The 16,556-nt window shown below is 49.1% G+C and overlaps 1 protein-coding gene across 4 annotated transcripts in view; it reads right to left on the bottom strand.

Annotated features, from left to right (window-relative positions):
- Window positions 1-12,728, bottom strand: part of DKK3 (dickkopf WNT signaling pathway inhibitor 3) — a 48,667-nt gene extending 35,939 nt beyond the window's left edge. Inside the window, exons 1-4 of one of the 4 annotated variants that reach the window (XM_057552995.1) lie at window positions 12,562-12,725; window positions 11,715-11,961; window positions 5,361-5,498; window positions 2,303-2,386 (exon numbers count right to left, since the gene is read on the bottom strand). In XM_057552995.1, coding sequence (XP_057408978.1) covers window positions 2,303-2,386; window positions 5,361-5,498; window positions 11,715-11,927 — 435 coding nt within the window. In that variant the 5' untranslated portion in view covers window positions 11,928-11,961; window positions 12,562-12,725. Of the gene's footprint in view, window positions 1-2,302; window positions 2,387-5,360; window positions 5,499-11,714; window positions 11,962-12,561 lie in introns of all 4 variants that reach the window. The other 3 variants (XM_057552997.1, XM_057552996.1, XM_057552998.1) reach the window with 3 other exon arrangements.
- Between the last annotated feature and the right edge of the window lie 3,828 nt (window positions 12,729-16,556).

Below are 16,556 nucleotides of genomic sequence, written 5' to 3'. Positions count from 1 at the left end.
TAGAAGACCTATGTCTCCAAAGAAGAGATACAGATGGCCAAGAGGTACATGAAAAGATGCTCAACATTGCTAATTATTAGAGAAATGCAAATCAAAACTACAATGAGGTACCTACCACCTCACACCAGTCAGGACGGCCATCATTAAAAAGTCTACAAATAACAAATGCTGGAGAGGGTGTGGAGAAAAGGGGACCTTCCTACACTGTTGGTGGGAATGTAAATTGGTACAGCCACTATGGAGAACAGTATGGAGGTTCCTTAAAAACTAAAAATAGAACTACCATATGACCCAGCAATCCCACTCCTGGGCATATATCTGGAGAAAGCTATAATTTGAAAAGATGCATGCACCTCAATGTTCATAGCAGGATTATTTACAATAACCAAGACATGGAAGCAACCTAAATGTCCATTGACAGATGAATGGATAAAGAAGGTGTGGTACATATACATAACGGAATACTACTCAGCCATAAAAAAGAATTAAATAATGCCAATTGCAGCAACATAGATGCAACTAGAGATTATCACACTAAGTGAAGTAAGTCAGAAAGAGAAAGACAAATACCATATGATATCACTTACATGTGGAATCTAAAATATGACACAAACGAACCTATTTACGAAACACACTCACAGACAAAGAAAGCAAACTTATGGTTACCAAGGGGGAAAGGGGTGGGAGAGAAATAAATTAGGAGTTTGGGGTTAGCAGATACAAACTAATATATATATAAAAGAGATAAACAACAAGGTCCTACTATATAGCACAGGGAACTACATTCAATATCCTGTAATAAACCATAATGAAAAGAATATGAAAAAGAATATATATATGTATACATATAACTGAATCATGTTGCTGTACAACAGAAACTAACATAACATTGTAAATCAACTATACTTCAATAAAAATAAATGAGTAGGGGGCTTCCCTGGTGGCACAGTGGTTGAGAATCTGCCTGCCAATGCAGGGGACACGGGTTCAAGCCCTGGTCTGGGAAGATCCCACATGCTGCGGAGCAACTAGGCCCGTGCGCCACAACTACTGAGCCTGCGAGCCACAACTACTGAGCCCACATGCCACAACTACTGAAGCCCACGTGCCTAGAGCCCATGCTCCGCAACGAGAAGCCACCGCAATGAGAAGCCCGCGCACCGCAACGAAGAGTAGCCCCCGCTCGCCACAACTAGAGAAAGCCCGCACACAGCAACGAAGACCCAACGCAGCCAAAAACAAATAAATAAAAATAATTTAAAAAAATAAAAAATAAAAAATAAATGAGTAAATAAATATTAAAAAAAAAAAAAGGACCCATCGACTACCAACCACAGCAACACCACCTAACAATTATGGGTACACTGCTTCTTTTCCTGTGATAAGGCCACAAGGGGTGAGGGAATATCCTGTATCCCCTCAGAAGGCTGGGGATGCATTCTACACCTCAGAGAGGAAGAACGTGCAATGGGAAGTTTGCATAAGGTGCCTGGGCACAGAGAGGCTGGCCCTCGCAGGCCCCATAGAGCAGGCACTTTTTACAATGGACCATGTCACATGGCAGTTGCCTTGTCCACTCCTCACCAGGCCTCTGCATCTGAAACCAGCCACCTCTTTGCAAAGATAAGGTGCAGCTGAGTCACCTCTCATCTGGGAATCTGGACACCAGTGACTCGGCCTGGGTCATCCCCCAACCTATGCCAGGCCTTTCTTCTGTGAAATGATGTCTCTCTCAATGTTCAGAATCTATAATTCTCTAAAAAGCAGCCCACCTTTGGACTGAGCAACAGGCCACTGAGTAGCGGGTGCAATCACAAGGGGCCCAGCGTGAAGCCTGGAGCAGGAGGACACCTTTCCAATGGGCCACTGGGTTCCACTTAAGGTTTTCTTGCTCTCAAACTGCCAGACCAGGGCTGGGATCCTAAATGACGTGGGTCACGCCAGAGGTTCTAGGGTATTTTCAGGTCGGATGCACCACGTCTTGTCACCAGGGACCCTGACCAATGCACCCGATACTTCAGTGTTTCCCTTTCAAGGCTGAGCCTCAGCCATGCAAATGACAACTGAATTGAATGTGTCCTGCCATTTCCGAGGCAAAGTGCATATGGAGGTAGAGCCTGTTACCAGACTGCGGCTGTCTGGCCAGAAATGCAGGCACTGGGGAATCTTGGCAGAAACGAAACAGGAGAGGTGTGGGGAGCCAGCTCCCTCCTGCACCCACTCTGAAGTCTGGGTCAGCTCTGGCAGGCTCAGCAAAGGAGTGCGTGCCTCGGGGGCGAGCCCGGGGAAGATGACCACTCACGTGGCTCCTTCTGCCTTCTTCATCGCCCATTGACGTAATGACCGTCTCTGAAAAGACCATCTGTCCAGTCTGGTTGTTGGTGATCTATAGGAGAACAAGTACAGTGAATGTGAAATAATAGCAGGAATTCTGGACAAATCCCACAGGTTGTTTTTTTGTTTTGTTGTTTGCTATTTTCTGAAGCAGGAGCACCTGTCAAAGTAGACAGAATGCCCACTCCCTCCCCTCTTCTTAAATGCATTTTATTTTTTTTATATTTATTTTCTTTATTATTTTTTTGGCTGCCTCGGGTCTTAGTTGCAGCATGAGGGATCTTTCGTTGCGGCACGCGGGCTTCTCTCTAGTTGTGGCGTGTGGGTTTTCTCTCTAGTTGTTGCACGCGTGGGCTCTGCAGTTGGCAGCACGCGGGCTCTCTCATTGAGGCGCGTGAGCTCAGTAGTTGTAGCACGCGGGCTTAGTTGCCCCGCTGCATGTGGGATCTTAGTTCCCCAATCAGGGATCGACCCCGCGTCCCCTGCATTGGAAGGCAGATTCTTTACCACTGGATCACCAGGGGAGTCTTGTCCCCCTTTCTTTCTGAGCTCCACCAGCAGCGTCAGACGGTGCAGCGATAGGAGATGTAACAGAGCCTACAGCATGGGGCTGCTAGGAGGAAGGCCGAGGAGGTCTGTGTAAAGCACACAGCACACAGCCCGTCACCTCGCAAATATTCAGCGTTAGTTATTTTTATCATTCTCGGGGCTCATTTACTTGAAATTCAGTGTCAGCTTTCTTTTCAACTACAGGTCTGGGTATTGAAGCAAGCAGGTTTTAGCTACAGCTGCCCCCCTTCCTGATTCTGGGGAACTGTCTTGTTTCATCAAAAAAGTGCTTAAGTACAATGGGAGGCCCGGCCCTGTATTCCCCTATCTGTTGTCTGCCTTCTGTAAACAGGAGCAGGCACCTCAAAGCTGAGCCTTAGAAACCTGACGTGGAACCCAGGCTATTCCCACCCCACCCAAGGCCACGTCAAACCTCTGTGTTGGTGATAAAAAGACAGAAAGAAGCCCAGGAGCTAGGAGACCTGTGTTCTTTGAGCCCTGCCTCAGACACCAATGACCGTCTAGTATGTAACCTGGAACAAATCATTTCTATTCTCTAATTCACAGTTTTCTCATTTCTAGGTCAGCTTTAAAGTTCCTGCCAGCTCTAATGTCACAGGCATCTGCAGCCAAAACAAAGTGGAAACTCTTAGGCTAATGCGCAATAGTGGATCAAATTCTAGTTCTAATTCCAGTTCTGAGGAGATAAGGATCATGTCTTTATCAACATACTTTATTTTTATCTAAATAATTCCTCTCTCTGGCAAAGAGATGATGTCTTCTTCCTTTATGCCAGATTTTTACAGGATTAACCAATGTTATATTTTTTTAAATTGTACAGTCCTATATGTATAGGTTGCAGGACTTCTCAGAGCCTTTATTATACTAAGGTGCATTTTTGTATCTCTAGGAAGAGAAATATGTACAATGTTTTCCAAACATGTTTCACCACTGAGCCCTTCTTTTATAAAGCATCACACAGGACAGGAGCTCCACGGAACCCACTCGAGAACTACCACACCGTGCGGATACTGTAACTTTACCGTAAGAACAAGAAGAAGAAGAAGAAGAATTTGCCGCTGGATAGCACTTCATAGTTTACAATGACTCTCACATACTTTAAGTTATTGGACCCCCATAATACCGTCATGTAGATGTTGATATCCCTATTTGCTAAACGCAGTTAGTGAGGGTCATGAAATTGAAGTAATTTTTTCAAAATCACACTAGTTACCGGTAGGACTCACGTTTGGGTGTTCTGATATCTACAAGGAGAAAATTTAAGAAGCAGCTGAAACTACTGGCCGATTATTCTCAGAAAGGATGACTTAATATTGGTTTTGACAAGAATAAACAATCCCTTTTGGAAACATTATCCAGTCTTCAGACGAGCAATGCGAGAGGATTCTGTTTGGCAGGTGGCTCATTTATTTATGCGGGGGGTACAGTCTGGAGCTGGGCCATCAGTATGTAGCAGAAGAGCCACACAGAGGCTACTTTATAGTCAAGGCAATAGCCCATGAAAATTGACCCCTTTATCCTCTATAGCACAGAAGTGCTATTGTTTCAACCCATTACCTGGGCACTTGAACAAAAGCAGGGCTCTTTTGTGAGAGCCGTCATGGCCTTGCATGTAGGCACTGAGATGAGATCAGAGGTCAAGCTCCTTGATGTTCACAACAGAAGGTCAACTCTACAGCCTCTAACAACGACGCTGAACATCTGCACACCAGACTCTCTTCAAGAGAACACAGGCCACGTGGTTTGCTCCCAAAGTCCTGCCAAACTCATATCGGAGACATCTCACACTAGGGGCAAGCTAATGTCACATTCCTCTAGGTTTGCAACATTTTCTTCCTCAAGGCAGATTGAGAACAAACCTGCTTGCTCTTCGTGCAAGATATTGGACCAAGAGACACTTAAGATGTGTGGTAGGTTAGGAAACACTCTGCTGTAGAATTTTGAATGGATAACCAGCAAATGAAAGAGTATTTCATCTCCTGGCAATAGAGGCTTCTTCTTCTGAAGACTGAGTATATCACATTTGCACTCCTCCTAAGGAAATGGTGAAGATCTGTTCACTACAGCATGAACTCTATTTCAACTCACCACTGAAACACAGATAAAAACCTGTGAAATAAATTCCTCAAATTCGATACTAGGAAAGTATCTCTCTAAACACTTGTTTGCTTCCTTTTCCCAAACGATAAAAATCCCTGAACATTCCTTTGCAATCGGACTGGCAGGAAGAGTAGAGTTAAATAAATTTACTGCTTAAATACAAAAGCAATTTATGTTTTTGATACATATCTTTCCCCTTTAAATAGCTCCCTCAATCCCTCTGGTTTTTAACATGTATTTTACCATCCTCATTTGTATTTTTTGGCTTGTATATCAAATATATAAACAAGACCCTAGTCCTCTGATGGGACCGGGTGATGAGGAAAGGAGGAAGTGCCGGCCACGACCGCCCTTACCTTGTGAATTTCTCGGTGGACGTGGATGGTGTTATTTCCAACCTTGGTTTCCGTGTTGGTCTCATTGTGATAGCTGGGAGGTAAGCGTGCCAGGTTCACTTCTGATGACGTTTTAGCAGCAGCCTCTTCTGCCTCCATCTAATTAAGTCAATGGATTTAATGAGCAATATTGTTTTCTCTTGATACAAATCACAGTCCATTAGAAAAAAAGAACCACTTCTCTTTTCCTCTTCTGCAATGACAGTGGTGCTGATGATAGTAGGTACCAGTAATTGAGTACCCAGTAGAACAAGAAGTTGTTCTAAATGCTTACGTATATCATTGCCTTACATCTCACAACCTCCCTGTGAGATGGGTGTTAATGGCCCCCACTTTACAAGTGGGGCAACCGAGGCTCAGGAAGACTAGATAACTTCCCAAGACTCTCAGTGGAGGGCAGAGTCGGGATTTGAGAATGCCTCTGTTGAACAGTCTTGACCCCTGTATAGATGCTCTCGGGGCCACGCCCATCTCCCCGTGGCCTAATCGGGAGGTCACCCGCATTCGTTCCCTTATGTGCCAACAACCACCTCTGTCTCTCTTCGAGAGCATTCTCTGGCTGCAGAAGTGTGCTCAGTCTGCACAGGCCCCACGTGTTAGGGAGTGAGCACTCCAGGGACAGCCCTTAACCAGTGAAGGACAGGCTACGGGGGTAAGTACCCCAGTGCCCTCTCCCCTCAGTGGGATGGTCTCTCTCCAAGGACCCCAGGGTGATTGAGCCCTAGTTGTCCCTAGCAGTAACCTGCTCATGAGCACAGCCTTTATTGCCTCTCTTCTTTTCCATCTCACTTTCCCACTTCCTCCTCGTGTTTCTGGGATCACGTCACAAATGAATTATTTGCTCCCAAATCCTTGTTGCAGGGCCAGGTTGGGGTGGGGACCCAACCTAGGACAGCCCCTTCCCCACTGCAGGTGGTTCCACAGCTACGTCTCTTCCCCACCCACCCCCTGAGTACAAGAGGGACCCCTGTAGAGGGTCAGGTGACTAGCTCCCGGGGTGCACCCTCCTTCTGGCTCTTCTTGCACAAGTGTCCTTTTCTGATGCCACGTTTCTCAGGCCACTGTCCACAAATCATGAGCTTCCATGACATCTATACCAGACATGTCAGTCAATTTAAATCTGTACCCAATTCCAGCCCCAGTCCTGATGAGTGGGCAGGTGACAGTGTGACCAGTCACAGTTGATTGGACTCAAACAGAGGTCATGTCATCGACTAACTGAGCCAACCTGACACTCTCTCTAGGAATTTAAAATGAGAGACACAGAGAGAAGTTGTAGCTGGTGCTTGGCAATTTTCCAACAGTGCAATCTTTGACTCTGGGCTATTTTTATTCCTTTAAACGAATCCTCAAAAAAGATTCTATTTTTTTTTTTTTTTAAGATTCTATTTTAAGAATCACTGTCCTCCATTCCCTTACATACTACATGAGGTCCCCTCTTTTCCTTTCTCTCCCATCCAGATTTGCTAAGCTGGGTATACATGGGGAAAGAATTCCCATGTCTCAATGTAGCACAAAGACACTGCACCAGAAGTGTGAAGAAAGTCTGGTCAGCATAAAGGACCGGATAACCAACCAAGGACTTGGTCAGCAACCGCCGTGTTTGACCCTGAGACAACTCGTCACATGTCTGAAACCTGGTCACTGGCTCCGTCATCACCATCAGTCGTCGTCATCATCACCTCCATGCTTGGGCAGCAGCTATGTCTGAGCCATTGCACCAGCCCCTTCCATATCTCCTTAAATATTCACAGCAACCGTAAGAGGAAGTGTTATTACCCTCATTTTGCAGATGAAAAGAATGAGGTTGACAAAAGGGAAGGAATCTGCCTAAGGTTATCACATTCTTAGTAAGTGGCAAAACTCGGATTAGAACTCGGGTCAGTCTGACTCCAAATTATGTGCCTTTCCTAGTATATGCTTCTGCATATACTTTTGCTGGGGAGATAGGAGAGCCCCACACAAGCCAGTTTGAGGATGATTATGACAGTCTGTAGAAGCGAGTCAGGGGTTCAAAGAAGAGAGAAAAAGGCTTCCAGGTGGAAGAGGAGGCATGATTGGGTTGGTCTCACAGGACAGATACGATTTGGATAGAGAGGAGCATAGAGGAGGCGAAACTGGCAGCCTGGATGAGAACGGTGTGTCATGGGCTAGGGCAGAGGGTCCATGCTGGACCCTAAATGGATAAAATAATGAAGTAGAGACAAATTGACAGTGAATCCAGGGGCAGTTCTAATGCAGACGATGTTAGCCTGGTTCTCAACCGAGAGGCACCTCAGAGTCATGCCCAAACTTTAAAAAAACATATACATATCTGGATCCCTTCCAGACCTGCCGAATTAGAATTTCTGGAGGGGGGACCCCACATACCAATGAGCTTCCCAGATGATTCTGAGATATTCCCTCCCCTCTACTCACCCTCAGGTAAGAACCTTTGCACCGAGCAATGGGGAGCTGCAGCAAGTTCTGAAGACTATTTGGGAGATAATACAGAGTCCAGAGAAGAAAAAGAACGGAGTCAGGGGACTAGCTAGAAGCAGGCTGTCTCAGAAGTTTTAACTGGGGAGGGCCTTCTAGGTGGTAAAGGCTCCAAATAAATCTAGAAGGACCAAGCCACTGAGAGCTGGCCATTAGATTAGGCAAGAAGTTACCCGCAGTATCGTCAGAAGGCAGCACAGTAGAAAAGTGCCCGGGTTCTGAAGTCAGGTAATGGGGGGCAGGGGCAAGTCCCAGCTCGGCCACAAAGCAGCCACGTGACCTGGGGCAAGATACCAAATATCTCTAAACCTCAGCTTTCTTGTTTGTAAAATGGGGATGATTCTACTTTGCTGAGCAGATGTAATGATTAAGGATCATGAAATCTGAGTGCTTGGTGCAGTATCTGTCACCCTGCAAAGGTGTAATACTTGCATAATATAGTCGTCTAAGAAAGCAGTTTTAGAAGCTAGTTTGCCGGGGGATGTCTGGGTAGGAGTGGAAAGAGCAGGTAATAAACAACATGTGTTCCAAGGGTTTGCTAATAAAACGGAGTAGAAAAGGATGAAGCTGAGATAGGAGATTTAAGACTAAGAAAAAGGCTTTTTAAATTTAAGTGAGAGATCCTGAGATGTTTAGTGATAGAAAAGATACAGCTGGGAAAGAATGGGAGTCTGGAGATGCTAGAGGGACTAAAGCCAGAAGGAGAATGGAATGTTTTAATGCTTTTAAAATTTCTATAGGAATGGTAATCCTCCAGTTTGGCTTGCAAATAATTGACAAGTTACCAAATTTAGAATTTGCTCTGGGCTGAACAGATAGTCTTTATATAAAACCTTCTCCCCCTCAACCAGTGGTTATTTCAACAGAATGAGCTAAAGCTCTTTCATGCCACCACAAGCTAAAAGTACAGCTTACAGTGGAAATTTCAACCACAACTATTACTGCCACTAGCACGAGAAACTTAAGCCTGAAGCAACAGGACTTGTTTCACAGAGGAGGCACCTACAATTAAAATGGCACCTACAATTGGTTGAATCTGTGTGTCTGTTAAAGGAGCAGAGTAAGAAAAACTGGAGAGAGAAATTCAGGCTTGGTATTGGGGTTCTTCCTAGGAATAGGTGAGGTGATAAGAACATTCTAAAATATGCCAGTTACAGATGTGGCAATGGAGGGGCGGGGAATGGTTTTATCCTCACAATACTTTTATCAGTAACATACAGAATAATTAAACAGGAAAACAGGAGCAGCCCAGACTGAACCATTGGAAGATTCGCTTCCCCTCAATAATGATCCTACAAGCAGAGTTAACTATTTTCCCTTAAGAGAAATCAGCAGCTTGAGTCAGCTGGAATATTTTAAATGTCAGGGAGTTACTTGAAAGCAGATTCATGATGCAACTATGTAAACAATTAATGCATCTGGCCGCGGGTTCTTTTTGGCTCTTCTCTGGGACAGTAAGTAAATAGTAACTATCTTGTGTTTATGAGATTTAAGGGGTTTTCTGGCAGTCTCTTTTAAAAAATTAATACTAATAGCCGTAATCTTTTGTGAATCTATCATATATCAGACACTGGTGGTTCTTTTGTTATCATTCATACTAGTGTTATTAATATGATGATAATGAGAGCCATTATTTATTGAGAACCAACAATTTCCCATAGTCCTGACAACCACATGAGGGGGCAACTTATATTGCATCAATTTTACTTAACCACATTTTATCTTATTTTATTTTTCGGCTGTGCTGCGCAGCTCGCGGGACCTTAGTTCCTCGACCAGGGATAGAACCCGGGGCCACGGGCCCATGGACCACAGCAGTGAAAGCACCAAATCCTAACCACCGGACTACCAGGGAAGTCCCTACTTAACGCATTTTAGACGACCAGAAAACTTGCTTTACTTACATCTTCTCATTTAATTCTCCCCATTACCCCCAGGGGAAATGGACATTTCCTCCATTTCAGAGCCTGGATCCCATCACTCGTAAGTGGCAGAGCTAGGATGAGAGAAGGAAGGTTGGTTCCCACTGAGTGGGGTGGAGGTGCCAGCCCATGTCTCCCGTGGTGGCAAACTGCAGAAGTCAGGCAGAGCCATGTCTGGAGGAGGAAGGCCAGGGCCCAGGCAGAGGCAACGTGGCCAGCTCCCTCAGAGTGAGCACCAACACAACGTCCCACTGGCCGCAAACTGCTCTCATCAGTGAAGAGACTGAAGGGGCCCTGCCGCTCCCTCATCCCCCCTCACCAGGGGCTGCCGGCAGAGGACCATGCTGCATGGGCAAGTTCACACTGAATGAAAAGACGCAGGTGACCTGGTCAGGCTCAGTGGGAATCCATGGGCAGGAGGGAAGCAAATGACCTGCTCTGGAACCAGAAGGATCGTGTGAGCTCAGTTCAATCTGAAGGTGCAGGGTGAAAAGACACTGGGGCCTCTGATGCCCCGGCCCCTTTCATTGTTCCATGTCATGATTCTTTTGCTTTCTCAGGAAACAGGAAGTCCACAGGTTTTAGAATCTGGCCTGTCCAGTGGATGTTCAGGTACAGCTGCCCATGCAACCGCCTCCCAATCCAGTGTCCCCTTCACCAGTGTCCAGGGTCCACCAGGTTGACTGTTGTGGGCAGGAAGGGGAACTAACCCAAACCACACAGGGGTGGGAGGAGAAAGCCACCTCTCCTGGTAGACCAGAGCCAGCTTTGGAGGCTTTGTCCAAATGCAGTGCAGAGAAGCAGGGATGTGGCGGCACCTGACCTTCCAGCCTAGACATGTGGTCTCTCACTGACTCCTTCACTGTATGGCTGGCTTCTCTCCAAAGACAGGCTGCAGCAGAGGCAGGCCCAAGAGGGGCCATGCCCACCCACCCCAGGCAGCAGGGCCACCTGGCTGGGAGAGGTGGGCCAGCTGCACCTCCTGTCCAGGCAACCCTGGCGATGCTTGCATGCCCACCATAGAGGATGCCATCCATAGTGTTTGGACCTGGGAGGCAATGGAAGGAAGAAGCCAAGCAAAGTTTTCCCAAGGTATCTGGTAACTGATAACTATCAGCTGCTATATATTGCGCATCTATTATATGCCAGGTGCTACACATATCGTGGATTTAATTCTCATGGGACACTGAGGTACAGGATGTTAAGGGATCTGTCCAATGCCACCTGCTAGTGAATGGCAGAAGAGGACCCTGAGCCCAGGACTGACTCCAAAGCACTCTTGGGGTGGGGTGGGAGGTTGCCTTTCACACTGCTCCTCCTCTCACCCACCACCCTCTGGCAACTGACACTGCTGGGATTTAGGATTCCCAGTTTCCCTCTCTGCCCCACATGGCGCTGGGGAAGCCCAGACAGGTTACCAGCAAAGCTCAGGGCTCTTTGTCCCCACATGGCACCCTAACTGTCTCTTGGGAAGATGGCACAAGCTCAAAGCCCAGCAGACAAGCTGGGACTTGAGATACCTGGAGCTTCCTCAGCAAAACCACAGCGCTGGAATACCAGGGGCCTTGCAAGCCTCCGCTGAGAACAGGATGAGGCCAACTGCACACCTGAAGATGACTGCAGGGTGATGGCCGGCAGCCTGTAGGCAGGTGGTGACCCCCGCTGCCCATGGGCAGGTCCAGCCGGAGTCTCTGGGTGGACAGACTCATCCAGAGCTTTTGGCAGGAAGGCGGAACGAGGCGGGAGTTGGGATCACCCCGCACTGCCTTCAGATAACTCGGAATCTGCTGCCGGCCCTGCCCAGCCCTTTAGCGGACCTGAGGACCCTGGCCAGCGCTCGCAGCACGGCCTCCCCAGCCCCCGCTGTCGCCAGCGTCGCGCTTCCCCGGAGCGCGGGCCCTTCGGGCGCACCCACCTCCTCCACCGCGCTGCGCAGTTTGTGCTGCGTGTCTTCCATCAGTTCCTCAACCTCGCGGAACATCTCGTTGAGGGTGGCCTCCTCCTGCGGGTAGCTGAGAGCCGGGCCGGGCTCGAACGAAGCCGGGGTCACTGTCGGAGCTGGCGCGGGGGCCGTGGGGACCGCCGCCGCCAGCAGCAGGCACAGCAGGGTGCCCCCCAGCCATCGCATCTCGGCTCAGCGCCCTCCGCCGCCGCGCCGCCGCCTGCGCGTGCCAGAACGCTGTCAGAGGCGCGCCGACCACCCTCTGGCCCGCGCCGCCCGCCCCGCCGCCTCCGGCACTACGAGCCGGGCCCGCCCCCGGCGCCCCGCTTCCCCGCACCCACCCGCACATGGGAGGACGCCGAGTCCCCTCCGGACGCAGCTACCCCGCACAGGGAAGACCCCCACCCGCTCCAGCCCCGCGCCCGAATCCCCTGCGTACCCCCTGGCGCATCCTCCGGCACAGGCTGCGCTCTGCCCCCGCCCCCAGTGATAGCCCCCTCCCGCGAGCCACAGAACCCGGGCGCCCCCAAGCTTGCAACCCTCTCCCCTCACCGCTCTCCCCACCGGCCCCCCACCCCGGCTTGGTCCCGGGTTTGAGCCCTGTTCCCTCCTCGACCAGGTCAGAGCACAGCTCTGGTGCCGCGACCCTACTCCCACCCCAGCCCTACCCGAGCCCCCATCTTGCGTGGTCAGAGAACAGCTTATCACCGCCCCCCTCCCCATCCCCGGGGTCGGAACCGAGTCCAGCGCCCAGTTCCTCCCCCACCCAGGAGCTACCGAGATGAGCCACCTCCCTTCCCCGCCGCCGCCCTTCACCCACCCCGACTGGACCGAGCTGTGATCCGGGGTGGACCTGCCAGGCCTCGCCAGGGGCTGCCTCAGGGCTGCAGAGCGGGAGCGGCGCGCTGCGCGGGCCGCGGGTGCGGGGAGCTCGGCGGGGATGCTGCAGCGCTGCTACCCGGGCGAGCCCGCAGCGCTCGCCCCGCCCGCCCCGCCCCGCGGGAGGGGCCGCGGCCCAGCCCGCCGCCAATGGCCGGCCCGGGCGCCGGCGACCTCCCGCCCCAGGCTGGCCTCCTCTGCCGCCGGCGCCCAGCTTTACCGGAAGCTGTCGCCGTCTCTGCATCCCGTTGCCCCGCGGCATCCCAGTCCATTGTCATCTCTGGCCCAGATTCTTGGCACAGTTTACGGGAGGCGAGGGGAAGGTGTTCTTTCTGGGTCCCACCTTGCCCTTTCCAAGCCATCCTCTACCCAGCAGGCAAGATAAAATCCAAGCCCCTTAGCCTGGCATTCAAGGCCCATCACAAGCTGGCCTTAATCTGTCTGCCGTGGTTGTTTCAGTACTCCAGCCAAGAAAACCCACTCCTAGCTCCCGCAGTAGGTCCCGAGAATGTCAGCAAGCTCCTTAAGGGCGGCATAGCAGAGTGGTTAAGACCAGACACTGCATCCAGACTGCCTGGTGTCAATCCCAGCTCTGCTCCTTAGGAGTTTACCAATCTGGCCAAGTTAGCAGATTCGTCTGCTCTCCATTTAGCCCAAATGTAAAATGGAGGTTATAGTAGGACAGCTAAAAAACGTTGCTTGCCATCTGGTTCTACAAGAACGAAGGCACTAGCCACTGCAGTCGCAGACCTTCAACACCCCCTGAAAGGAGTTCAGGGCAGAGATCAGGATTGAGGCACTCTGTGCTCTGGGGAAATTGGCAGAACAGGCCTTCAGAGAGATCTTTTCAGGAGAAAGTTTTATGAACCCAAACTCTTGTATCATCCCATACTTAGAAAAGCACTAAAACTGTTCATCAACACATCCGTTCCTCATGACTAGCAGCAGCTTTCTATCGAGATGTGTGCTTGGTTGCAGGTACCCCCTTTGCCAAAATCACAGATATACTGACCTCCCCCCTTACCTCTTTGGAACAGTTCCACAGAGCTTTCTGAGAAGCTGTCTCACGGGCTTCAGTCCTCACTAAGTCCCCAAAGAAAACTGAAACTCACAGCTCTCGTGTTGCCTGTTTTTAATTCAGTTGACAAGTAGTAAGGTACCTCGTAGGTAACAAGTATGCACGCAGGTAGGTGTGGGGCAGGCGATAAGTGGGGTATAAATGTCAGCTCTCATAGTGAGAGCAGAACTTTGTCTATTCACAGCAGTCTCCCTAGTACCTAGAACAGGGAGCACTCACATAATTTTTGAATAAACCTGTGTTTTATTTGTCAAAACTCCTCCTATTTTTTCCTGTTACTCTTTCTGTCTGGACAGCCCTCCCTCCTCCCCTTGGCCAGGCTAACTCCACCCCATCTTTCAAGACTCAGTGTCTCTCGTTACCTGTCCCTGCTCCATCCCATTTCTCCTCTAGGACCCCCCAGCACCATGTGCTTCCCCATGGCAGCCCTGACTTGCCACGGTCTCTCTAGTCACTGGCCCATTTCCCCCAGAGACCTCGAACTCCTAGGAGGCGGGGACTGACTTGCTCACCATTGTGTCACCAGGGCCTCAGTTATAAGACACACTTGGTCCCTGAGAAATGGATGCGCTGGTCATTATATCAATTGCTAGTGATATATCAATATAGCAGTAACATTATGAGAACTCACAATGTGCTGGGAACAAGTATTAACTCATTTAATTCTCAAACAACCTCTGAGGTTGGTACTACTACTTTTATTCCCATCTCACAAATAAGGAAACTTTCCTAAGACCACATAGCTCTTAAGTGGTTGAACTGGGATTTGAACCCAGGAATCTGGCTCCAGAGCCTTCACCCTTCACTGCCAAACGCCTCTGCTATAAACCTGGCCAGGAAGTATGAGATGACTTGGGAGCATCTGATGAGCAATTTCTGCAGGTGACCACTTGGAAAACATGTGTTTGGGGGAGGGAGTTCAGGACATGCCATCCCAAAATATGCCACTTTGGCATATTGATTATTTTGAACTGAAGGCACTTGAGAAACAGCAGATGTAGGAAGGGCTCTCTGACCTGCCCTTTTCTACCTACAAAAAGGCCATAAAATTTTTCATGAGAGAGGTGCCCTCCCTGTACCAGGAAGAGAACATCCTTATCACCAGAGAGGAAGTCAATGCCAAAACGGATCTGTACAAACACACACTTACTAAAATAACCCTTATCTTAGTTTTTTCACCATACCACTCCCTGTCACTTCCCCACAATTCACTGTCCCTAGCCCATCCCCCTTTGCCTTGTCATTTCTTCACAAATCTATCATTTCTTTGTCTAAAAGGTATATAAGCTTTCTGCTCTGGGTCACCTCGTCGAGTCTTCATTTACCTGTGAAGTCTCCCATGTACATGTAAAATTTTAATAAAATGTGGATGCTTTTCTTCTGTTACTGTCTTGTGTCAGTTTAATTCTTAGGCCCAGCCGGGGACTCTAAGAGGGTTGGGGAGACATTCTTCCTCCCCTACAGGGACCATGGCCTCTTTGTCATGTCCATCCAGCTGAGTCCACAGCAGAGTGTCAATCGGGAAGAAAGGATATTGGGGGCCTTCATGGCATCGGGCACTGTGCACACCCCAGATCTATAGTGAGTTGCCTGGAGACTCAGAGAAGTTATCCCCTCTGCCCAGACAGCAAGTGAGCGGTTGGTCTGGAACTAGACTCCACGTGTGGCTGACTCTAAAACCAGTTCTCGCAGCTTTCCTTCTCATGACTGCCTTTCTTTGCAGACGTCTTCAAATCACTGTTTATCACCAAGATGTGGCTTCTAGCCATGTTCTCTTAAATTTCTGGGCCTCCGGGTTAAGCCCTCCTAAAAATCCAGGGAAAGCCCCCTGACCCCCCAGCATCCCCTGTTCTGCAGCCCTGGCTCAGCTATTCGTTAGCTTTCTGAGGGTGGCCGATTCTGTGCAAAGAGCCTGGAACTGAATCTCCAGATTCCCCACCAGGCGCACACACTAGGAAGAAACTAGAGCAGAATGGAGACCCCAGCCAGAGGGCACACTTTGGGGCCAAGAAAAGAGTTGCAGTGGTGCAGATTTATAGAACAAATCATGGTCTTCCATTCCTCCCCGTTGCTGGCTTAAGAGACTGGGAATTTCCCTGAATAAGACTTTTCTTCTATCTTATATCTTTTGCCCTGCAGTCTGGAGTTCTTGACTTTCAGAATGAACTTTAAAAAAATAGAAAAATTTGAGCTGCTCCCAAGTGACAGGTGAAGGGCTGTGTGTTTTCTCCTACAGGGTCTAAATCTTGTACTCTGAAAGGTAGGAATGTATCCATAGTGCCATTATTAAGTGAAACTAGCAAAAAAGAAAGAGATAAAAGGGAAAAGAGACAGGAAAGGTAAGAAAATCTACAGTCCTCAAACATAAGGGCTCCCCCTGCCCAGCTTCATACAATCCTATCACCACCTTGAGGCAGGAAAAGCACTGAGGCAGCTGCAGAGATGGGCCCCAGCCAGACCGCACATGTTCTGGGCTCCTAGCAGCTTAGGGGCAGGAGTGGACGAGCCCTGTGCGTTTGGGGCCTGACTTGAGAAAGGGTAGCAGCCTGGATGGCCATTGTGAGTGGACGGGCCTAGGGGCACACAGAGCAGGCAGGGTTGTCGAAGGCTGTCCAGATCAATCACCTTTAGGGTAAGGAACTATCTAAAATGCTACAATTTCCATTATATCCCTGGTCTAAGCTCTACGTCCATCAGGGACATTGTTTTTTTCTTTCAGGGTGTTTGGAAACACTTCTTGGAATTATTTAAAAATTCTAAGTCCTCACATTTTCTCTACTGGAGTCTGATCTCAGGGTTGAGGAAGTGGCAACAGAGAGGTTGTCACCTGCTGGAAATTACCTACAAAGTCAGCACCC

This window comes from Balaenoptera acutorostrata, chromosome 9, assembly GCF_949987535.1.
Source record: "Balaenoptera acutorostrata chromosome 9, mBalAcu1.1, whole genome shotgun sequence".
NCBI classification, from domain to species: Eukaryota; Metazoa; Chordata; class Mammalia; order Artiodactyla; family Balaenopteridae; genus Balaenoptera; species Balaenoptera acutorostrata.
This window is presented reverse-complemented; position numbering and strand designations above follow the sequence as displayed.